General features: G+C 40.8%; 1 protein-coding gene across 1 annotated transcript in view; it reads right to left on the bottom strand.

The window, feature by feature from the left end:
- LOC149444763 (uncharacterized) overlaps window positions 1-26,101 on the bottom strand; it is a 106,496-nt gene that overhangs the window by 4,340 nt on the left and 76,055 nt on the right. Inside the window, exons 14-19 of the mRNA XM_089654562.1 lie at window positions 23,069-23,119; window positions 19,512-20,349; window positions 18,265-18,302; window positions 16,043-16,100; window positions 12,558-12,607; window positions 12,421-12,466 (exon numbers count right to left, since the gene is read on the bottom strand). Of these exons, the coding sequence (XP_089510688.1) occupies window positions 12,421-12,466; window positions 12,558-12,607; window positions 16,043-16,100; window positions 18,265-18,302; window positions 19,512-20,349; window positions 23,069-23,119 (1,081 nt within the window). The remainder of the gene's footprint in view (window positions 1-12,420; window positions 12,467-12,557; window positions 12,608-16,042; window positions 16,101-18,264; window positions 18,303-19,511; window positions 20,350-23,068; window positions 23,120-26,101) is intronic.

The raw sequence follows: 26,101 nt of genomic DNA, 5'->3' as shown, positions 1-26,101 counted from the left end.
TGAGTCCAACTGACTGATCTCTGCAGATAACCTTAAATAAACTCTGATAGCCCAAGCCACATTCAAAGTGTGAAAAGCTTTCTCTCCTGATGACTGTGGAGTAGGAAAAAAGGAGAGTACAATAATGACCTGATTCAAAACTTGAAACCACTTTCAGCAAAGAGAAGATGGATGAGGCTATAACACCACCCTATCCTGGTGAAAGATCAAAAATGGCTCCTAAAACAAAAGAGCTGCCAGCTCTGACACCCCTTCCACTGAAAAAAGTGCAACCAAAAAACCACCAGTCGATAAGACTAAATGGAGTATCACAAATTTGGTTCTGGCTGTTTTTCAGAACCAACTTTGGAACAAACTCAAATCCCAAGGACACCAGGATGACCTAACAGGCGGAACCATACGGTTCACTCTATAAACAAGGGTACAAATCTAAGAATGAAAAGCAATCGGCTTCTGGCAAAAAAACAGAGTCAATATCTGGCCTCAAAGCCAAATTCATCTCTACTCCTGTTTGGTGATAGAACAATACTCATGTACTTTCAGGGGTGCCACTTTCTGGTTTCAGACGAGGACACTTAAGACTTTCAAGTCCTTTAATAAATCCTCTGGTTTCCTGGCATTCTGCATAATAGAAATAACCAGCCAGAGATACCCCAATCTTTCAGCACCTGGGCTTCCATAGCCATATAACAAATGAGCGAATGTAAAGCAGGGTGGAAGGTTAGTCCCTGAGACAGAAGGTCTAGCCAGACTGGAAGCGCTTAAGGGCAATCCACTGCCAAGTTCACTTTGTCGGTGTAAGAAACTCTCCTGGGTCAGGCTGAGGCCACCAAGATAACTGGCGTTTTTGACTCCCAGAAACTGTGCAACAGACACAGAAGGAGATGAACGGGGAAAAAAAGATAAACCAGGAAGAACTGGTCCCAGGGTGTCAAGGGAGACAATCCTGTCCACCTTGTCATTGAATCTGGATGCCAGAATATCCATATCCCAAGTTCCCTCAATGCTGACAGATTGTAGTGAACACCTGTGAAAAGTGGGCAGTCTCCATGTGCTGCCCTTATTGACTTATTTATGCCACTGTCGGACTAATCTCTTACTTGAAGACCCCACAACTGGTCTGTCCAGTGATCCAGTGCAAACTGTACAGTCCGAAGCTCCAGAATGTTGGTGTGCCAACGCTTTACTTGAGGAGACCAAGACCCCTGTACTGAAGGAGATCCAAAAAATGGCTCACCAGCCCTTTAGACTGGCATTGGTAACACCTACCTATCAGGCTACTAGAAGGAAAGGCTTCCTCCTCCACAGGGTCTGTGGAACCATCCACCAGTCTAATATCCATAACACGCAGGGAGCTAGGGACATACTGCAATCCTGACACTAAATCTTGCCATTCATAAGGACAGGATATTCCTTTGTAATGGCCTGGAGTGAAACAGAACATAGGTAATGGCCTTGAACACCATCTTTCCCAGCAGCCTCATGCATATTGAAGTGAACCTTAGTTTCCAGGATCTGATTTCTCATAGGCCTTGAAATGAAGCCGTGGCCAGTACCCTGGCCCTGTGTTTTCCCTCTAGGTACGAATGCCTGTGGGCACCGAAAAGACTGCTTGGATGATGAGGTACCAGCTACTGAAACAACCATTAATTTATAAGCTAGGCACTTGCCTTTTTTCTTTTAAATGGCAAAATAAGGGAACGCTCTTCCTGAAGATCTTTCAATGTACTGTATTTGTCCAATCTTCACCAAAAGGCGATCTTCAAGAAAAGAAAAGCTCGCCAACAACTTTTTACAGAGCAGCTCAGTAGACCAGCTTTTTAACCATAGAACCCTGTGCCTGTGAACTGACACCAGAGCCCAGCACAGAATCTGTTGGATAGGGTCTTTCAGGGCATCTAACTCGACTCACATGGTCTGAGGTATTTCTGAAAATTTGTGTGCAAAGAAACAAACAGAGGGCACACAGGCCTAGTGCATTACCTTCTAAAAATGAGATTTATTGAAAAAAAAGTAGTATACTCACAAAAGAATAAAATCAAAGGCACATCACAGGCTCTGAGGAAGAGGTTCTGCCTCGAAACACATCATCCATTTGGAGGCCTACAGTCCCCCATCAGCCACCATCTAGGGAGATTGGACCATGCTGTCTTTTTTGTGATGTGTGATTTTTTTTTTTTTTTTTATTCTTTTGTGAGTATACTACTTTTTATTCAATAAATCTCATTTTTAGAAGATAATGCACTAGGCCCGTACGCCCTCTGTTTCTTTGCACACAGCTTCTTTGGATTTCCCTGGTCCGTTGAGGGCAGCAAGGCTTGCATTCTCAAAAAGTACTCCATGTGGGGTTACTGACATTGTGGAGCTCATCGTCCAGCACAGGAGTTTCAGCATTCATTTGCTCTTGCTCATGCTTTTTTTATCACATTTGTGAAAATTCCCCACTAGCTTCTTCCACATGCCACAGGTTCTTTTTTATCAACTGCTTAACACACCCTTCCAGGCATTTGCAATGCCAATACTTGCCTGACAATGACGCAGCCAAGTCATCCTTAGTGACATACACTGAGGCCGATGTAGCTACAATGCCAAAGACACAGTGGTTCTAATACACCTGACACTTCTGGTCTATTGGGAGATGAAAACACAGCGGGACAACAACTAGAGTCCACTCGATCTGATGGCGATGCACTTGTGCCCCCCACTCCGCGTTCTGGAAGATATTCTTTTACTCAGTCATGTAGGCATACAATTGTTTAGTTATGCAATTATGCCGGAATGTAGTTATACAAGTATGCAATTATACAGTTATGCAGGTACATAATTATATAGGTATGCAGTTATGAAAATATGCAATTATACATGTATGCAATTGTGCAGGTGCACAGGTATGCAATCATGCAAGTATGTAATAATGCAGGTATGCAATTAAGAAAAGTTAGCATTTATGTAGGTATGTAAAAATATGCAATAATGCAGGTATGTAACTATATAGGCATGCAATCATGCAGCAATGCAGGTATGCAGTTACGCAATTATGCAGGTATGCAGTTATGAAATTATTCGGGTATGCAATCATGCAAGTCTGCAATTATGTAGGTATACAGTTATGCAATCATACAGTTGTGCAGCCATGCAGTTATGCAGGTCTGCAAGCAATGCACTTAGCACTCTCACATGCAGCAAAGCACCGCGAGTGCAGCTCCATACGGGGTCCCTCAAAGGGTCTGGTTGCCAGTAACCCCCACAACAAGGTACTCAAGTGCCCCAGGACAATAGCCCACTTTTTTCTTCCTGCAGCAGCCTGCAGCTTTCCAGAGGCTCCTTCCAACCTGCACCTGCCTTGTACATAAGCAATATGGCCAATGCCACTTATAGCCACAACTTCACATGCAACATACACACCCACAGAGGTGGCGTGTGCCCCGCGCTTGTCAGCCAGCCTAGCATACAGGAGAACCAGATAGATGAACAAATTATAGTGCCTTTCCAGCTACAGCAGCTATGTACATGCTTAGGAAAAGACACAGAATGGATGCCCCACAGGCCCTTTAGTATCAATACACACACACTGTCCCCTAGTGGAAAATGGATGCACTGCAGGAAAAATGCCTGCCTGGTATTTTTTTTACCAAAGACATGTAGCAGAATACATTTTGGCCTCAATTTATGAAGAAATTAGATTTTTTTGATCAAGTACCACCAAAAGAAAGCTCTAATTGTGTGAATAAAAAATTCTAAAAAGTTAATCAGCGCAGTTGCCAGTTGATGTAGAACAGTATTGAAGAGCAAAAAATGGTCTGGTCGTGAAGGGGGTAAAACTTTCCAGGGGTCAAGGCGTTATCATATGTTATTCTCAAGTATAAAAGGCTATGTTATATAAGTATAATATTAATTAGTACAATGCACACCAGTATATTTGCTAATTATTGTTTATTTTTATCCTAAACTAGCTTTCTAATTAAAAAAAAGCCTCTATTCCGACCCCTGTCTTTTCCAGTCTGAGCACTGCTGTGCAGAAATCAATTGATTGTGCAGGGGAGAAAACCTGTAGCTAGTCATTTTGGCTCTCCTTATTTCAGGAGGAACAATCTCTGGAATTCATAAAGACTTGTGCAGACAGATTTTGCAAAAGTTCCTCTCATGCATTCTAAAAGTGGTAAAGAATGAGCCAAATTCATGTACCGGTCTAGAGCTTGTGCTTGAATTTTGCTGCACTACTTTGTTCAGGGTTACTTCTAGATTGCTGGGTGAACAGAGACTGTGCTGCAGAGAAGGCTTGTAAATAGTTCCAGAAAGTTATCCTCAGTTCATCAGTGCCCTTGGGCATCGTGTACACCCCAAACCCTATCCCAGTTCAAATCCCTTGAATAAAAATAACAAAACCAAAGCTCAAGGACTGATTTCTGATTCTGGATTCAAGCTTTTGTAAAGATGTGTGATGCCTGGCTTTGCAGGACTATAGGGGGACCCAGATCTTCTAGCGACTCCTAAGGGGGTAGTGCTACAGTTATATATACAGAATACATTTCTACAGAATATACTGTATAAAAATATATACTATATGCATTTTTACATTCTGTTCCATTCATTAAATCAGTAAAACATTAACTTGTTTGGAGAAAGGCTAAATTAAGTAATGGGTCAACAGGAGTTATTCAGACCCGAAAAAGGCTAAGTAGTTAATTTGTACTCTGTGCACAAAGAAAAAAAATGACCATTGTAGTGGACTCCCCCGCACTGCAAGGATTAAGTGCTTTTTAAGTCTAGGGGTTACAAGAAGAGGCTGCATTACTTGGACTGTGGATGTCCCTCTGCATCACCATGTACAATGCAGGGCTGTTAACTTTGCATTGTTCGAGGTGGGGCAAGCATGCGACCAGCTCCAAGATCAGCATAGAGAGGCGTTGTGGGGGACAGGTCACACTGCTGGAACGAGGAAAAAGGTAAGTAATACAGCCTCTTTTACAATCCCATGGACTTAATGAGCATTTAACTCTTGCAGTGTGGGAGGGCCCCACTGCAAATGTATTTTTGTTGTGCCCAGAGATAGGCTTTAATGTTTTCACAGTCAGTGAGCTGGGAAGTGAGGAATAGCTTCATAAAAGGCTGAAAAATAAGCTCATCAGTTGAGGTTTCTCCTTTTTCTGTCCTGTCGCAGGGTGAGGGTGAGGTGGAGACCTAAAAGGTGAAACTGCAGAAGACAAAGTACAGGTTCAACAACTTCCAGACAGGCTTGTGCTGTGTGGCAGAGCTGTGTAAATTGCAGAACTGGATGGGGGAAAATACAAATCCTTTGACAGGTTAAACAGCTCCTTTAGTTCCATATACAATTGCAAGAAAAAGTATGTGAACCCCTTGGGATTACGTGGAGTTTTGCATGAATTGGGCATAAAATGTGCTCTGAACATCATCAAAGTCACAAAAATAGAAGAACACAGTCTGCTGAACATAATACTACACAAACATTAGATGTTGCCATGGTTTAATTGCACATAACATGTAAACATTCACAGTGCAGGGAGGAAAAAGTATGTGAACCTTTGGACTTAATAACTGGTTGACCCTCCTTTGGCAGCAATAACCTCAACCAAACGTTTCCTGTAGTTGCAGATCAGACCTGCACAACGATCTGGAGTCATTTTGGACCACTCCTCTTCACAAAACTGTTTTAGTGTAGCAATATTCTTGGGATGTCTGGTGTGAATCGCTCTCTTAAGGTCATGCCACAGCATTTCAATCGGTTTGAGGTCAGGACTCTGACTGGGCCACTCCAGAAGGCATATTCTGTGCTGTTGCAGCCATTGTTTTGTTGAATTACTTGTATGCTTTGGGTCATTGTCCTGTTGCATCACCCATCCTCTGCGGAGCTTCAGTTGGCGGACAGATGGTCGTACGTTTTCCTGCAAAATGTCTTGATAAACTCTGGAATTCATTTTCCCATCAATAACAATCCGTCCAGGCCCTGAGGCAGCAAAGCAGCCCTAAACCATGATGCTCCCTCCGCCATGTTTTACAGTGGGGATGAGGTTTTGATGTTGGTGTGCTGTGAATTTTTTTCTCCACACATAGTGTTGTGTGTTCTTCCCAAACAACTCAATCTTGGTTTCATCTGTCCACAGTATAGTTTGCCAGTAGTGCTGTGGAACATCCAGGTGCTCTTTTGCAAACTTCAAACGTGCTGCAATATTCTTTTTGGACAGCAATGGCTTCCTCCGTGGTGTCCTCCCATGTACTCCATTCTTGTTTAATGTTTTCCTTATTGTAGATGTGTCAACAAAAATGTTAGCATGTGCCAGAGATCTCTGTAGGTCTTTAGCTGACACTCTGGGATTCTTCTTTACCTCATGCAGCATTCTGCGCTGTGCTCTTGCAGTCATTTTTACAGGACGACCACACCTAGGGAGAGTAGCTACAGTGCTAAACTTTCTCCATTTGTAGACAATCTGTCTTACTGTGGACACATGAACATCAAGGCTTTTGGAGATACTTTTGTAACCCTTTCCAGCTTCATGCAAGTCAACAATTCTTGATCGTAGGTCTTCTGAGAGCTCTTTTCTGCAAGGCATGGTTCACATCAGACAGTGCTTCTTGAAACCAGTAAACCCAAAACAGGTGTGTGTTTTTTAAGGGCAGGACAGCTGTCAGCAACACATCCAATATCATCACACTGATTGGAGTCAAGGTTGGCTCACTCCTGGCTCCAATTAGCTCTGAGAGACGTCATTAAGCTAGGGCCTCACATACTTTTTCCTCCTTGCACTGTGAATGTTTACATGTTATGTGCAATTAAACCATGGCAACATCTAATGTTTGTGTAGTATGTTCAGCAGACCGTGTTCTTCTATTGTTGTGACTTAGATGACGTTCAGAGCACATTTTATGCCCAATTCATGCAAAACTCCACGTAATCCCAAGGGGTTCACATACTTTTTCTTGCAACTGTATATTTGGACACAGACACAATTTTAAATTTTTTCAGGTATTGACCAAAACATATTCAAGCTATAGTTATATAATGGGTATGGGCTGAAAGTGCACACTCTCAGGTTTAATTTGAGGGTATTTAATTTAGGAATTATAGCTCTTAAGAGTAGCCATCCCCCCTTTTTCATGGGACCAAAAATAATTGGACAATTGAATCAAAAGCTGTTTCATGACCAGGTGTGGGCTACTCCATTATTTCTTCATCAATTAGGCAGGTAATAGGCCTGGAGTTGATTCTAAGTGTGGCATTTTCAATCTATTGCTGTGAACCTACATCATGCGTTCAAAGCAGCTGTCCATGCAAGTGAAACAGGCCATTGTAAGGCTTAAAAAAAGAAAAAAATCCATCAGAGAGAGATAGCAACATTAAAAGTGGCCAAATCAACAGTGTGGTACATTCTGAGGAAAGAAGAATGCACTGGGAAGCTCAGCAACATAAAAAGGAATGGATGTCCATGGAAGACAACAGTGGTGGATGATTGCAGGATCCTCTCTATGGTAAAGAAAAACCCAGTCACAACATCCAGACAAGTGAAGGATACTCTCCAGGAGGTGGGCGTATCTATGTCAAAGTCTACAATCAAGAGAAGACTTCATGAGAGCAAATAAAAAGGATTCACCACAAGGTGCAAACCATTCATAAGCCTGAAGAATAGAAAAGCCAGATTAAACTTTGCCAAAAAACTAAAAAGCCAGACCAGTTCTGGAAATGCATTCTTTGGACGGATGAAACTAAGATTAACCTCCCTGGAGGTATTCCCGGGTGTAGCTGGGGGTAAAGTTTCAGCACCAAAAGCGGTAACCCCGAGCTACACTCGGGAATACCTTGCAGCGCTGCTCCGGGATCTCTTCTGCACTTACCTTGTCCTTCGCTCCCGCGATGTCCCCCCTGCAGCGTCCCCGGCAATGTCCTCCGGGTTCCGTTCCCTGCGACGTCAGGACGTACGGGGACGGAATGGCGGGAAATTTAAAAAATGTGAAAAAGTGACATTCACTAAATACACTAAAATCACATAGTAAAACATTACTGTATCAAACCATTTCACATACATTTTGTCCCGAGTGCTTTGTCCTGTGCCCTGCCTGCATTTTTACCGTTCTTTCTGCCTTGAAACTGAGAAATGTTCATGGTATCCAAAAAGCGTCCCTTTAGGTCAAAAGCGGTTTTAGACCAGCTAGAGAACAGGGATAGTAAATTAGAACTACTTGAAGAATTGAGTGATGATTCATGGGGAAATTAGTCATCAGACACTGAAAATGATTTTGCAACTTTGCTCAGTGATATGCGAACTTGACGCTATATTTCAAATTTCAGTGTTTTTTGTTTGATTATATTATTGAATTAAATTTATTAGCATTATATTATTATTTTTTATGATTATTTATTAAATTATAATTTATGATTTTGTGTTTCAAATTTTATAATACCCGGGATGTTTACTAGACTCTTGTTCGGACAGATTTCAGTGAGTTATTCCTAAAAATTACAGGCCTACAATAAAAAAAATACATATTTCCATGCAAAAAAAAGTACCGCTTTGAGCACAGAAATACTGACATAATCAGACCGCTAGGGAGGCTAATCTGTACCAGAATGACGGGAAGAAAAATGTGTGGAGAAGTCTTGGAACAGCTCATGATCCAAAGCACACAATGTCATCTGTAAAACATGGTGGAGGTAGTGTGATGGCATGGGCATGCATGGCCTCCAGTGGCACTGGGTCATTGGTGTTTATTAATGATGTGACAGAAGACAGAAGCAGCCGGATGAATTCTGCAGTGTTTAGAGATATACTGTCAGCCCAGATTCAGCCAAATGCAGCAAAGTTGATTGGACGGCTCTTCACAGTACAGATGGACAATGATACAAGACACAGTGCAAAAGCAACCCAGGAGCTTTTGAAGGAAAAGAAGTGGAATATTCTGCAATGGCCGAGTCAATCACCTGATCTCAACCCAATTGAGCATGCATTTCACTTGCTGAAGGCAAAACTAAAGGCAGAAAGACCCACAAACAAACAACAATTGAAGACAGCTGCAGTTAGAGCCTGGCAAAGCATCAGAAAGGAGGAAACCCAGTCTGTGGTAATGTCCTTGGGTTCCAGACTTCAGGCAGTCATTGCCAGTAAAGGATTCTCAACAAAATATTAAAAATGAACATTTTATTTATGATTATATTCATTTGTCCAATTACTTTTGGTCCCTTGAAAAAGGGGGGATGGCTACTCTTAAGAGCTGTAATTCCTAAACCCTTCCTCCAATTTGGATGGATGTACATACCCTCAAATTAAACCTGAGAGTGTGCAATTTCAGCCCATATCCATTATATAACTATAGTTTGAATATGTTTTGGTATATACCAGAAAAAAACAAATTGTGCCTGTGTCCAAATATATATGGACCTAACGGTAAATCCTGTATAATAATAATAATTATTGAGTTCTTGATGAAGGAAGGTGCAGACTGTCTGACATCCACAGAAGGCCTTCTGTGGATGTTGGGCAACTTGCCCCCTTACTTCCTCAAGAACTCAATGATGGCATGTTGCTTGGAATCCATTATTTACCTGCAAATAAAGAAGGTTTACCACAGAGGAAGTAATCAACCAACATGTGAAATTTGAATGACCTATGTGAGTGAACGTTTGCATTACTTTTGTTACACTTTTGTTACACTTGCCCCACAAGTAATAAAAATGTTCACTGTAGCTCTCCAACACCCTTGTACTGGGATATAGTGTATGTGCAGGTAAATTTTCACAATTCCTTCAGCATTGTACATTTCAGCAGTGGTTATAGATAATTGTTTTGATACAGACACAACCTATTTTGATAATTGTAAGTACTTCACTGTAGAGAAGAACAGAAAGGGAGAAAAAGTTGAGGGAATGATTGGAAGAGATGAATAAGTATAGATGATGGAGGGGAGGATTGGTATCCATAAGGCCTCATAGGTTCACTGATATATTGTATCCATGGGTCCCACGTTTTCTCAAATTTGATTTAGGTGTTATAGTGATAAAGTGATACTAAACCCAAAACCTTTTTACCTTAATGCATTTCTATTTGTCTATTTGAGGGGAGAAGAGATCAGTACTGTGCATGGCTGCATCTCTTCTCCCCTTTCTTCCTCTTCACACAAGGACTGGAACAGCAGCAGGAGCCATTGGCTCTTGCTGCTGTCAATCAAATGTAGTGAAGAGGAAGTGGGGAGGCTGGGCTAAGTCCTGTTGTGTGTGTAGCACTACTCCTTTAGGAGTCGCTAGAAGATTTGGGTTCCCTATAGTGCTGCACAGCGAAGCATCACACATCTTCACAAAGGCTTGCATCAAGAGTCAGAAATTAGTCCTTGAGCTTTGGTTTTGTTGTTTTATTCAGGGGATTTGAGCTGGGATAGGGGTAGGGGTGTACAGGATGTCCAAGGGCACTGATGAACTGAGGAAAACTTCTTGGAACTATTAACAAGCCTTCACTGCAACACAGTCTTTGTTTGGAGAGCTTGCCAGCGTCTCAAAGTACCACCCCAGACCCTGGATGAACTTCTCCTCCTTCACCCAGCAATCTGGAGGCATCCTTGAACAGGGGATTTGGTTCCTGTCACTTTAGGAGATAAACAGTCACTGATAGGTGGCTAATCTGGTTTCCCACCAGAGTGTTCCTTCCCTTATCCACTCAGGGGTACAGGTGTACTCACTCAGATCCTCTCCTGTACCGCTGGTGGGTTGGTAGCTGCTACCAGGCCTATCAGCTGAACCGCTCCTTCCCTGCCATACAAGTGGTCCTATGTCAGGGGTCGGTGAGCTCTGAGCTTTCCTCCTTTCCAGCTCCAGGCCTGCAGGTAGGCCCCATCCCACTGGGCCTCCTCACAGCCTCCTGCCTTCAGCCTCACATTTTCCTCACTATGTTCCACCTGAACTCTCCTGCAACTGAGCAGGCTGGCCTGCAGAGTCTCTCAGCTCCAGACTATAATGTGACCTTCTGGCTATTACACCCAGACTGCTACTCAGCCCTCCTCTCTATCAATTGAACACTAGCTCCCCCTAGCTAAACTAGGAGGGTGCTACATGTGTTTTTATTTAGCACGGCTCCGTAGAGACATAGGTCAGGAGCAAGAACACAGCGTGTGCCCCTATGGGGACACAGAAGGAAAAGGAGCAAAGATTGCCAGTTGGGGACCCGAGAAGAGGTGGATCTGGGCCACTCTGTGCAAAACCACTGCACAGATCAGATGAGTATAACATGTTTGTTATTTTAATTTTAAAAAAATGTCAGACTTTAGTAATACTTTAAGTATACTGTACATGTGAGTTTATCATCATAATCCAATTTCATTTGTGTTTGACATAGTCAATAGATACAACAGACTGTTTCCAACTCCTTATGATCTTGATTCTAGAAGCTAGGATTACATATGGCACTAATCTTTTCAGGAGTTTAGGAAATTCACTGTCCATCTTTTTGAAACAGTACTTCTTCTGGTGACCTAGAGATATTCACCCCTGTGACAGAACAAACATCAGGGGTGGATCTTAGGAAGACAAGTGAACTCAAAACTTTTGATGCACCAACAATGGAGAAAGACAAAACATGAGCTCCCCCTAATGACAGCAATTTCAAGCAAATCTTGTAGGAAAAATTTTGCTGACCTGCTGATCCATTAGAGATTGTTTCATCAACTATTTATGCTTTAATACAGGAAAAAAGCAGAGTCAGGTGGCCATATGACCAAAAATTGATTCAGGTAGAATCCACATCTCAGAATAAAGTAGGTGTAAAAGAATTGTACAGGTAAAGCTACCCATGGGTTGTAGTGGTTCTAGAGTCTGTTTTTTTATTAAAATAACAAACATGTTATACTTACCTGCTCTGTGCAATTGTAATGCACAGAGTGGCCCCGAGCCTCTTCTTCTGGCTCCCCCTGGCACTCAGCTCCTCCTCTTTTGTGTCTGCCAACATTGCAAGTCACGTGCTATGGGGGTAGATGCGTGGGCTTAATCCCAAGCCAGACTATGTGTCTATTGACACAGACAGTGTGGCTTGGACTCCCTCCCTAATCACAGGATTTGATTGACAGCAGCAGGAGCCACTGACTCCAGGGAAGGAAGAGAGAAGACTGAATCCAGGAGTCAGGTAAGTGTTTAGAGGGAAGGTCCTAAAAGGTTTTTTTAGCTTTAGAACCACTTTAATGTATGTAACTGAAAACTGGGCTTTTAGGCAATTGCTATCAAAAAATATACTGAACATGTTTTTCTTCTATTGGAGGCAAAATAATTGCTATTTGTTATTGGTAATACCGCTGTTTTTCTTTTATATCTTTTTTTGTTTTTTAACGTAAGGCTTATTACATCTATTGGCATCTAACGTACAGGAGTCCAATGATCAAGAAAATGAAAGTCCAGAAAAAGTGAATTTTGTACAGAAAAATAAACCATACCTGAGCTTTCTAGGTTTCCATCCACATTACTCAAATAATTCAGAGTCTGTTACAAAGAGAGTAAGATTAGTACACCTGATAAGTTGGTGTAGATTAGTCTTGAGATAAATGACAATACAGAAAAACAATTGTCTTACTTGCTGGGAAACGATACTGTGTTCTGGAGATTTTTCAGAGGCCAGGTCATCTGTATATGCAAAATAACAATAGTTATTACTATTATACAGTATTTATATAGCGCTAAAAGGTTTGCTCAGCGCTGTACATTATAGTGGGGGACAGTACATGAGACAATACAGTAACAAAACAATACACAAGGGGTTCGAGGGCCCTGCTCTTTCGAGCTTACAATCTAGGAGGGAGGGGATAGTGGTACAGGAGGAAGTGGCTGTGGGGGATGGAGTGGTGGGAGGAGTGGAGGAGATTGGCTGTTAGGTGAGGGCAGGGTAGGCTTCCCTGAAGAGATGGGATTTCAGGGTGAGGAGGGTAGGTGACAGTCTGATGGATTGGGGTAGTGAGTTCCAGAGGATGGGGGAAGTCCTGGAGAAGTCCTGAAGTCGGGCGTGGGAGGTGGAGACCAGGGAGCTAGAAAGTAAAAGGTCTTGTGAGGAGCGAAGATTACGGGTAAGGTGGTAATTACAATAGTTGAATTATTCTGGTAACAGATTGTGGAAGGAGAGAACACAATGACATTCAGTGAGCTCCTTCCTACTATTTTGTAAGGCTAAATACAAAGTACAGTGCCCTTAGCAACCAATCCAAATTAATCGTTCATATATCTGAATATAACACTAGGGACTACTGCACTTGCAGTATCTCATCTTTGCTTCTTCTGAAACATTTCTAAAGCCCAATTAAACTTCTAGTTTAAATCAATTAAATACATACTAAGTGAAACAAAATAAACAGTGTCCAGAGTCTTACAGTTTTCATTCTTTAAAAAAGCAGCCCCAGCCTGAGTAGAAAATCTTGTCCCCGGTAAGCATGCTGCAGATTGGGACCCTTGCTTTTTGTTTGGAAGCAGTGGTCTCTATGTCGAAGTCTAACATGTCCCTTGCTGAGTCAGAGCCAGATCTCAACAATCAGCAGGGAAAATTAGCTTTGCTGATCAGCTGATTTGCTGCACAGCTATAGAGCTGACTGAGTGGGCTCACTGGAGCTTTGGCCATACCTCTCTTTAATATCATATGCCCCTTTAAAATAAACTTTTTTCAACCAATGTGACTATTTATACTGATTAGTAGAGTAGTTATCAATACACGGTTATAAATCCTGTTCTTAAGGTCTGTTAAGACATGCTATTGTTTGTGAGGCATGATTAGTTCTGTTGCACTGTTTGAAAATTTTCATGGGTTAAAGAAAAGTGTATATTTTTGGGACCTGGAAAAATCAAAACTCTGAACGCCTGGATGTCAGGAAGAAGGAAGGGTGGCTGGGTATGGTCCAGATAGTCTTAGTCCTCCATCCTCCCATAACGCCAAAAGGTGATGGTGGTATGGAAACAAATGCCAAAAGCCCAGCAAGTAAATTGGTAGAGGCAACACTTCAACTATTTTTACCAATTTAGGACCATTTTTTCATACTGTCTCAGCTAACTGTTAGATTCAACCATCTTTTCCAGAAGGTGTAAACTACAAGGATGTGCATTAGCTTTTAGCAAGTATCTGACAGTGTGGTTCAGGGCCATCTTTAATATTGATTGGACCCTGGGCAAACATTTACTTCGCCGCTACCCCCCCCCCCATGAAATTTTGCTTTCCACCTGCTCCGACACATCCAATAAATAGCAGCTACAGCTAACCTCAAAATCAATTTACTGCCGCAGATCAGGCAGCAATTGCAGTTGATTGCCGAAGGTTACAGCATATCATTACCGCCCACTGATTGGTTGCTAGAGGTCACAGCACACAATACAGCTCATTGATTAGTTGCTAGAGATTACAGCACATGATTTCTGCTTGCTGGTTGGTTGCGAGAGGTTACTGCACATCATTACTGCTCACTGGTTGCTAGAGGATTCTGCACATCCTTACTGCTCACTGACTGGCTGCTAGAGGTTACTGCACATCATTACTGGTCACTGGTTGGTTACTAGAGGTTTCTGCACATTACTACCACTTATTGTTTGATTGTTAGAGGTTACTGCACATCATTACTGCTCACCCATTGGTTGCTACATGTTACTGCATATCCTTAACACTCACTGATTGATTGCAAGAGGTTACAGAAATGAATTACGTCTCACTGATTGGTTGCTGAAGGTTACAGCACATCATCTTACTTCCTGCACACCATGGACTGAGAAGGTTAGGGGGCCCACCAATAGACAGAAAACTCCTAGGACTCCTGTGATCAATGGCATTGCTGGGCGGGCGGGTGTGATCAGTGACAGTGATGGGGGAACGGTTGATGGGATCAGTGGCAGTGGTAGGGTTGTGGTATCAGTGCAGTGGTGGGGAGGATGGGATAAGTGGCAGTGCTGAGGGGATGGGATGAGTGACAGTGCTGATGGGGGATGGCAGTGCTTGGGGTGGATGGGATCAATGGCAGTGCTGGATGGGGATGGAAGGTGACATTTCCACACCGACCACCAATGTTAGGGAGGATTAAAACTGATGACCAATGTAAGGGGGATTTACACTGACTACCAGTATAAGGGCAATTCTGCACTGACCACCAATGTAAAGGGAAATTTACGCTGGCCACCAATGTAATGGCGGATTTTACACCAACAACCAATACATTTCTACACTGGACACCAATGTAAGGGAAAACTTGCACAGACCACCAGCAGAGGTATTGGTGGCTGGAACCACTGGGAGGCACAATACACATATGAATGCCACACTGCCATCGCTATTTACATATGAATGCCGGTTATTTACATGTGAATGCTGACACAGTCTGCACACTTGTGTCATCTGCACATGGCAATAGGACAGAGCTGAGCAGCACAAGTGACAGCACTTCACACTGAGGTATTGGACACAGTTTGTGACAAAGACATCCAGGGACAAAGGGAAAATAAACAAGTATATTTGGCAAGTATGGGACAGCTGCCTTGGGCCCCACAACAATGACTGGGCCCAGGGCAGCTGCCCCTTTTGTGCCTCCTTAAAGACGGCCCTGGTGTGGCTAGTTGGCTTTATCACCTTTGCAGTTCCACCTTTGCAGAAACAAACATTACTGCACTATCATCTGCATCTGGGCAAGAGGAGGGAGCGCTAGGAGCACCAGGTGGCACAAAAGAGTTCAAAACCTAATGAAACATCTCACAGTGTCTGGGGGTGGTAAGAGTCTCATTAAATCTATTGATGACTGGTGGTCTGGATGAGAGCACCATATCAGTGGAACAAGGGGAACAATGAAGCAACGATGGAATGGGATGAAGGAGGATTATTTTCCTCCCTGCGTTTGCTCTTGGCGCCCATTACTCATAGTACTGGTCATAACAATTGCCTCTACTTCTGTTATAGGCCTGTCCCATGCACTCCATCATTGAAACCATAATTTAATGTAATTTGAAATTCATTGGGGTAAATCCTATCTGGTGATACATATTCCAGATTCAATTTAAGGTGAAGAAAACTTTGAGAAATTTATTTCACTTTTCTTTACCTACCCTTTTTGCTTTGTAATTTGCTTGGTGATGTCATTGCAGATTTTCCAGGGCTTGAAAGCTATATAAAATAAAGACTCACACTAAAACTGCAACACTTGCACTTGATGTACCATATTTTCATGATGATTTTGAATAGCTATTTGCTCAATTACCGCTTATTCCATTATATTTGTTCAAATTATTAGAAGTGATGCATTTATGAATAATATTAAACTTACAAATCAGAGTGTATGCACTCAATGTTTACTATCTGATATTGAGCTGCACCAGAGCTAAATAGGCATGTCATTTTCTAAGAAAGGCTTAATTTGGTGTGACAGGTCCAAGGCACTATAGTTTTGAATTAAGCTCCAGCCATGCTGGTGGTGTCCCTGTTTGGGAGATTTTTCCTCACTTCGTGTCAGAAAAGGAAATTAAATTTTTTTTTTAAGTAGAGTGGAAATGGCTTGGAACTTCTGAAAATATTTTATTGCTGCCTTAACTGTCCTCTCCTACCCTGGTGGCATCTGTTCCCCCTTTTTTTTATGTGTCTATGAGACACACTTGTAGGCTGGTGTTGGTGAGTGTTCAAACAATAGCAATAGCACAACCTCCTGCGCTTACTGTAGGTGCAGTGTTTGGCTAGTGGGCATGGCACCAAAGGTCTTGCTTTCCTCTCAGGACTGTGGGTGGTAAGTGTTCCTCATGACTGTTCTTGGGCCCAGGGCGACCTCACCAATGCTTGGAACCAGGCAGGAACTGTGGTCATGTGCACAGCCTAACATAAAGGCAGTCTCCCAACTTAGAGATGAGCTGCCACTGTATGTAGTAATGAAGCTAAGTTTCTATATTAGGTGTTGTCCCATAGCTCTACACACAGTGACTTGCTTATGTTCCATTTGGAGTAGCGGGCTGAACCGCGGTACCTCCACTATCCAGCCTACATTTGTTACCTCACCCTCAGTAACAGAATGAGACCCCATCAGACACATAGCGCAGATCTCATGCATGTCCTATGTTAACTGTTTCCCTTCCATACCGGACAGTCAGGCTGAGGACTTCTGTGTTGCTGGTCTGCTCCCAGTTGCTATAGCAGATGGACTGTTAGGGAGGAAGACAAAGCAGAGACTAGTTGAGGCGTGGTACCTTGGTAAGGTGGGGTGCTCTCTGGTGCCGGAGCACACACCATCTTACCAAGGTACCACACCTCAACTGGTTGCCTTGTATCATGAATGTATACTTAGTTACCCTTAGCAATGGTCTTGTTCATCCTTGGCATGCTTGCTTGACACTGTAGCATGATGTACTTCATACCCTTCTAGGGCTTTACCAGACCACAGTGGTTTAGCATATCTATCATATGACGCTTATGAACTCCTTTAATGACTTCAGACCAGACTCAACATAGTTAATAAGCTTTGCTGAAAGTCTTGCAGAGTAACATAATAAAATGCAGAAATGCAGTCCAGAACATCCTAACCCTAACTGCCTGTTTAGTGGCTGCCCAGGCATATCTTTGAAAGGAGAAAGTCCATTAGTCATCTATGTGCCACTTGCTGCTTCCCATGTGGCAGGACTTGCCAGGGCCGAGCCTACCCCCTTTTTATATGATACAGGTAGGAAGGCAGAGCCTTGCAAAAAGCCTATGAGCCAGAGATAGCATTACCCCTTCCCTACCCTAGGCACACTAGCTGGCTCACCAACATGATACATTCTCCTTGAAGGCAGATGGTTTCAGCATGCCTATACACTAAATATAAAATATGAAAAATATTTCAACTCTTCCCAACTCTAAAGCTAAAGGATGACTGAAGTTAGGCTTTAAAGTGCTTTTAGATCTATTGTGGCATGTTGGCAGCACATTCACAATGAATGGGTTATCTTAACACAACTCACAGTAATGTGCAATTAACACACATTAACTCACTGCAACAGATGGCTAAGATATGAATGATTCCTTGAAGACTGCTGCACTTATAAATAGTATCAGTTACAGGTAGCACGGGGGGCATGGTGTAACAGTTTGTATAAGCCTGTATGTGTTCCACTGGACATTAGGAGAAGACACAACCTAAATAGATGCTGGCAGAACAAGTTGGGAAAATTATACTTTTTTTATATTACGGCGACACTCAAGGGTTTTTATGGAGCTTTACAAAGTTTAGGAAACACTTGATTCATGCATTTATTATCCACTTTAAATATAGCCAAAATTAGTTACACCTCAGTAATATGACACATACCCGCAGAGTAACGTGTTCAAATTTTTTACGAAGAACTCCTAAAATAAAATGAAGATGCAAACACTAAGATAAGCAACATACATAGCAAATGCATGCAAGAAAGCAAACATAGCAACAATAAAATAGAGGGAAGTGTGCAGCACAAAATTCCAATAGTTATAAAGCATTAAACAGACCATTTATCAGGTTTTAACCTTTATAGGATGCAAGTTTGTATGTCAATATGCTCCCTGAGCATGCAAGTTATATTTCAGCAGCTTGATCATAAGTAATCGTCCATCCTCTATCTCCAGTCCATAGCATACTTAAAGTATATCTAAAGGCAAAACTATATTTTCAGTTTTTGATAGACTGGAAAGTGATTGGAACCCCTGTCAGGTATTATTGCTGTTTTGTGTCCCTGTTCAGGAGATCCACCCTTCCAATTTTTCCCTGTTTACAATTATCACAGAAAGTGAAAGAAAATCCCAAATTTTGGATTGTCATTAGAAAACAAATAGAGGAATAATCTGTCAATTGGGACACTAGTTCTGGTAACCCTGATGACAACCAGAGATTCTGTCACATTTGGAAGGTTTTCCTCTCACTTCTTGTTTTGGCTATGGGACAGGAAGTGAAGGGAAATCTCCTCAAAAGATAAGTGTTATAACCCTCGCTTTACTGAGAATTAAAAAAAAAAAAAAAAAAAGTTTTATGTTTAGTTCCACTTTAAAGCATATGTCAAGGCAAAAAAAAAAAACAAATATTAAATACATCACTGCAATAAACGCACATTTACCCTTTATTTATTTTTTTTTAAATGCTACAAGTACACAAAAAAACTTTGAATCTGCCAGAAACCATGTAAGCGCTTAATGTCCATGTTCACTCTACATCTGATGCATTGAAATTCCAAGCAGGGTTGTCAGTTTTTCCCTGTCTACTACAAAACACCTCCATCATAAGTTATGGCAATGAGCAGAGGGGAGGTTGTTCAGGTACAAAAATTCTGAGAAGGGCTGATAACACTGTTGGTATTTCAGTTCAGCAGATGCATTGCGTTGTCAGCTTACTACAGTAAATTAGGAGCACATTGGATTCCTGGCAGATCAATGGGTATATTTCAATACACATTTTTTTTATGGAGACAAATCATCAGGAAATGTGCATGCATTATAGAGATGTGCTGAATGTTTTTAATATTTTCTCCAGACCTAAACCTTAAGTTGTAGATTATTACACAAGAGAGAACACACAACATACAGTACCTTGTGTCAGCTGTTCTGAAAATACTTTTATTTGCTGTGGACTGGGATGAAAAGTTTCATTCTGCATCTCTGATGCTTTTCCATTTCTGACACCATGGGACGTTGGTGAGGTTTCCTCCTTGGAAGTATGTGGTTCTTTTACAAGGAATGCAGCCTTTGCTCTAGGGGAGCTCTCTGCCATTTCTTTGCATTTACTATTGACAAAGGAAGAGTATGAAGGCTGCCCAATCAACAATTCAGTTCCAGTACTAATGTCTGACAGAGGAGCTACAGATTGGCTTTGCTTATTGAGGACTGTGGCTTCTTGGTCTACAGGAACATCAGAATCATGAGAGTTTACAGCATGCACCAAAGCTTTTGTGGTAATGGCTCTTGTGGGCTGTTCAGCTGATGTCTTACTAACACCTGAGGATTGCTTACACTGGTCCTCTGGTGGCTTGCTAGTAAATTGAGGATTCATAGGTTGATCATTTGTTGTCTTGCTAAGATTTGGAGAGCCCTTAGGCTCCTTATCTGACAGTATGTCAGTATTAGCAGAGCCTAACTTTTTGTTGGGAGTATGGCTAGAAAAATGTGCTGCATGTTTCTTCACTTTTTTTCCTAAACCTGCCAAAACTAGATCATTATTTTTTGTATCTTTGGTATGCTGCTCACTAGATACATAGTTAATATTTGGAGACTTCATAAGCTGCTGTTTATCCGATGAAACACTTGTGGCATCATGTACATGAGTGGAGCTGGCAGACTGGTCTGGAGCATGTGTTGTCACTGAAGGCTCTAATGTAGCAATCTTAAGATTACTTCCATCTGATCTTGCATATGTACCAGTATGTTGAACCTGTAAAATAATGTAAATGTAGGTTATAACCCACAGAGTATAAAAGATGCGGCGCTATATCACAGATATTAATATACAAAACGTCCAAGATACTGATATGGTGAATATAAATCAAGTGACTTATGTGATCACAAACATTTTGTCACAAGCAAAGTGACATGCGGGGCAAAATTAATAGTCTTAGTGACAATCCCTCTCCTTCAGAGTGCTTCTTCCACACGGTGATGGTGAGAAGAGTAAAGGTTGTGCACTCACCAGATGCACAGTGTAACTGCGCATTTAGAGACAAGTCTCTCTACTGGATCCACTGATGACCCCTAAGGATTTGGATCAGGTCAGGCCAGGTATTCCTCCCTCTGCTGAATGTTGCTGATAATCCTCGGTCTCCCCTTTAAATGGCTCTATGGGTTATAACCCACAGACAAAACACATCTTACAAGCTTATATGTATGTCATTAATTTTATAATTAATAGAGAAAAAAATATTGGTTGAAGTGCTTTTTTACCACTACTATTCCTGAAGGCCAGCTTTTGAAATTTGCAAATGCAACAATTTAATATTTGATAAAACATTTAGCACTGTAACATGTTTTGATAAATAGTGTGTATACAGGTATATACATCAGACCAAAGCCAGGGTCAAATGAGGAGCAAATAGGGACAGAGGGAATTACAAAAGAGAGACAGTCCCTAAAAATCAGGGATGGCTGGGAGCTATGGCTAAAGTAGTAATTTTACCAGCAGTTTACAGTTAAATTATTGGGGTGATCTGGGGCTGTTTGGAGAAATTACATTACATGTAATTACTACTACACTGCTTGTAACTCACAGAAACAAAACATTGCTGGAAGGAGGTTACAGGACCATAAATATATTGAATGTAATTTTCCCAGAAATAGAAATCATAGAATAGAAAACTTTGACTTACAAATTTATAACTGCATTTTGTGATTTGCCAGCAGTTATATTATGTGTTTTTCTATTCTTTATAGTGTACTGTATTGTAAACACGTACATTTCATCTTTTCATTTTTCTTTCAATCACCCTCACCAACCAAATTCCACTCCTCTTTGTTAAATTTGCAATTGCATTCTTATTAAGACTTGGTTCACACCAATGCAGTTTGTGTTTTGTCCGTTTTGCAGTGCTTTTTTGCAGTGTGTTTTGCTTTTTTTGCTTGCACATTTTTAACGTGTTTAGTGGTTTTTAATTTTTTTTTTTTTGTTGCTGGGCAGATTACAAAAACGTAAAATGCATCAAAAACATGTGAAAAACGTGTCATAAAACGCACTACATGCGTTTTCTGCAGCATCTCCATTGAAGTCTATTGAACCAAAAATGCAAAATTTTCCTTAAAGTCCCTGACGCTTTCCAAAAATGCAGTGGCTCAAAAAAGCATTGATGTGAATGTATCCTATAGGAAACCATGTTAAATGGACTGTAGTGAATTTCCACAAAAAGCACTACAAAAAGGCATTGGTGTGAACCAACCCAAAAAGGTGGAAGCTTTGAGCCTGATTACATGGCCCTTATTGCACGTGAGCACACACAGCATGCTTAAACATATCTAGATTCCCCAATAATTTTTTAGGATTTTTAGCAAAAATGACCATCCAAGAAATACAGTATTTGGCTTGTCCTACTAATGACTAATAACTAAGGTATTTGCAGGTAGGTGTAAACAGTCATCTCATCTTTTGTGAAGGCAGTACAAAGTTTTCTATAGGGTCCATCAGAGCATCACTAGCACTAATTATACAATACACACTTTTAATAAATTCTGCAAAAGATAAAAGGAGACAAACCCTGAGCAAAGATCTCCCAGTGTACTGAAGAAACATTGTTCCTTTTCCATTATGAAAAAAAATGTTTCCTTGGAAATGAAGGCTGATCACAAACTATACAATTGTATTGTGCAATCTCCGTTAGCCTAGGTTCACACCTATGCGTTTTCTGCTGCATTTTGCGGTGGTTTTTGGAAAGGGTCAGGGACTGTTTTTTAAACGCAAAACATTGTGTTTTTGGTTGTATAGACTTCAATGGAGAAGCTGCAGAAGAGGTAGTGCATTTTTTAAGGCTTTTTTGATGCAATTTTTATGCATTCTGCGTTTTAATCTGCCCAGCAACAAAAGAAAAAAAAAAAGCATCAAAAACGTGTAAAAAACACATGTGCAAAAACGCACTACAGAAACAGATCAAATGCAAACTGCATAGGTTGAACCTATCCTTAGATCTACCATCAACTTTGTAGTGCAAGGTCCTGCCTGATTTGGTATGTATTGAATATGTATTGTTTGGCTTTTTTCACAAGTTACATAATTTTGGTAAATCTAAAGGAGTCTGTAGAGAGAATATACAATCAAATTGTATAGTGTGAGGCCAGCTTTCGATGAGCATTGCAAAAAATAGAAGGCAAAGGTAGCATCCAATGCTCATGTCAGTGCCAAAAAAATGGGCAGAGCAATCTGTAATTTTAAATGGGGATTTAGGGTTGATTGACACCAAGAATCATACACTGCGTGTTCCTGTGCAATTCTCTGAGAGTGTGTCCTTGGCTTAGTTCCACCCTTGAGTCCTCTAAATAATCCCACTGACAATGATACAATACTTTTATGCCCACTACCCAATAGGCAACCTTCTATAGGATTATTTTTAGAAATCACTTTAAAGATGATGACAAGACAACCAATTATTTGGCTAGTGTGTTATAGTATATACCTTGGGAATGTCTTCCATGGTGTAACTGAAAGCATCTTCCTTTTGTTCATCCTGAACATAAATATTACAAAAAATAATCATACATTATGTTATAACCCAACTTTTAGACTGATTCATTAAAAAAAACATTAAATCGGAGTGTGTATGTTAGTCAATTTCTAATTGTAAAAAAGGTGAACTTATATACACCACCTACAAATAAAAAAAATAACTAATAAAATCATTGACATGCTGGATTGAGCACATTATGATGATGAATTGCATAGAGGATGATGGAAAAACTGTTCCTTGACTACAAAGCACCCTTCATCTGGTCACATGACCAGATGATACTGACTTACAGAGAAAAAGGGTTTGTGTGTGTGTCATTGTGACATGTACAGTTGTGTTCAAAATAATAGCAGTGTGTTGAAAAAAGTGAATAAAGCTCAAAATCCTTCTAATAGCTTTTATTTCCATACACACAAATGCATTTGGAACACTACACATTCTATTCCAAATCAAAACATGAAGAAAAATAGATCAAATTTGTGTTGTTCCTCTAAAAAAATTGAAGAAAAGTGAATATTAGACTGTTCAAAAAAATAGCAGTGTTTGTATTCTTCTTTACAAACTCAAACATTCACTATATAAACTGAAAAATGTTTAGAGATTTTGCTTTCCTTTGAATCACTTAATGAATATTTAGTTGTATAAGCACTGTTTCTGAGAACTGCTATACATCTGTGTTGCATGGAGTCAACCAACTTCTGGCACCTGTGAACAGGTATTCCAGCCCAGGATGATTGGACTACATTCCACAGTTCTTCTCTATTTCTTGGTTTTGCCTCAGAAACTGCATTTTTGATGTCACCCACAAGTTTTCTATTGGATTAAGATCCGGGGATTGGGCTGGCCACGCCATAACATCAATCTTGTTGGTCTGGAACCAAGATGTTGCACGTTTACTGGTGTATTTGGGGTCGTTGTCTTGTTGGAACACCCATTTCAAGGGCATTTCCTCTTCAACATAAGGCAGCATGACCTCTTCAAGTATTCTGATGTATTCAAACTGATCCATGATCCCTGGTATGCGATAAATAGGCTCAACACCGTAGTATGAGAAACATCCCCATATCATGATGCTTGCACAACCATGCTTCACTGTCTTCACAGTGTACTGTGGCTTGAATTCAGTGTTTGGGGGTCGTCTGACAAACTGTCTCCGGCCACTAGACCCAAAAAGAACAATCTTACTTTCATCAGTCCACAAAATGTTGTGCCATTTCTCTTTAGGCCAGTCAATGTGCTCTTTGGCAAATTGTAACCTCTTCAGCACGTCTTTTTTTTAACAGTGGGACTTTGCGGGGGCTTCTTGCAGATAGCTTGGCTTCACATAGGCGTCTAATTGTAACAGTACTCACAGGTAACTTTACACCTTCTTTGATCTTCCTGGAGCTGATTGTTGGCTGAGTCCTTGCCATTTTGGCTATTCCTCTATCCATTCGAATGGTAGTTTTTTGCTTTCTTCCACGTCTTTCAGGTTTTGGTTGCCATTTTAAAGCATTTGCGATCATTTTAGCTGAGCAGCCTATCATTTTCTGCATGTCTTTATATGTTTTCCCCTCTCCAATCAACTTTTTAATCAAGGTACGCTGTTCTTCTGAACAATGTCTGTAACGACCCATTTTCCTCAGAATTTCAGAGAGAAATGCACTGTAACCAGCATGTACAACATTTGCTGCCTTCCTTCCTTAAATAAGGGCAATAATTTCCACTTGTTTTTCAAAGAATGAATGACCTCACTAATAGAACTCCACACTGCTATTATTTTGAACATGCCCCTTTCAATTAGTGATTCAATTACACAGAATCAGCGGCATGCATGTCATGACTGTTGGGTCTGTTGGATTTCTATTACTCTACTGCACCTGCTACTAAATTATTTGCCATGTAGAAATATCATTTCTACCAAAAACAGTGATTGATCAGGTTAGTGATGTCTGACTGCTATTATTTTGAACACAACTGTATGTTAGATTATATTTTACTCTGAGGTAGAAACTAATGTGATTCTGTAAAATAGTGTATTATATGTTGGACCTATATACATTCATATAAATGCATGCAGAAATGTAATATTAATGAAAAATGCTAACCTTCTAAATAAGCTGATATATTAAGGCTCGGTAATTAAACTATAAACATTGTGAATAGTATATTTTTACCTACTTTGATTTTGCTTGTGAAGGTTCTTAAAGTATAACTAATATTGGTTTTTGGTCAATTCCATTTAAAGTTTACACATTTTTATACAATACTTATGTTATATATATTTTTTCTCTATTCATATAGTTTTAAAAATAAACATTTAACACAGGGTACATCCATGGCACAGGATTCATGGACACTTTGGGGTTTTATTTACTAAAGCTGGAGAGTGCAAAATCAGGCTTACTTCTGCATAGAAATCAGCTTCTAACCTCAGAGTGTTCAATTAAAGGATAAGTTCACCTTTGGGAACATGTTACATGTTCCACTCATTTTTAGGGTGTAACATGTAACATGGTCCCATAGCTGCAGCTGCGCACGCCGCCCCCTCTCTCTTACAGGTAATACAGGGTTTCTTCATATTATCTGTCAGATTTAAAAACAGCGTGGCCGTGCAGGGCTCCGCCCATACGTCCACGGCATTCATTCACATCCTTCTGTGAATGAATGAACTGCAAGTCCAAACAGCCTTAGCGGCTGTGAGCTTGTATTTTTTCAATGAACTATCACGGTGCTGTGGAGCACAGTGGTAGCTCATTGAACCCTCCTGCCAGAATATCTGCTTGGTCATACATCCCTGTACGGCAAGCACATATTCTGACAGGTGTGCAGGAGACCTGTATGGCATCAGCAATCTACTGATCACTGGTGCAATGCTTTCCATGCTCCTTTGGACAAAAATAATAAATGCACATTTTTGTACCTGCAAAAAAATGTGCATTTATTATTTTTGTCCAAAAGGTGAACTTATCCTTTAAGCTTTGGCAATAAAACATGGAAGCC

This window comes from Staurois parvus, unplaced genomic scaffold, assembly GCF_062004578.1.
Source record: "Staurois parvus isolate SC_StPar_1 unplaced genomic scaffold, SC_StPar_1.0 ptg000778l, whole genome shotgun sequence".
Taxonomy (NCBI): Eukaryota; Metazoa; Chordata; class Amphibia; order Anura; family Ranidae; genus Staurois; species Staurois parvus.
Note: the sequence above shows the minus strand (reverse complement) of the source record. Positions and strands in the feature narration are given on the sequence as shown.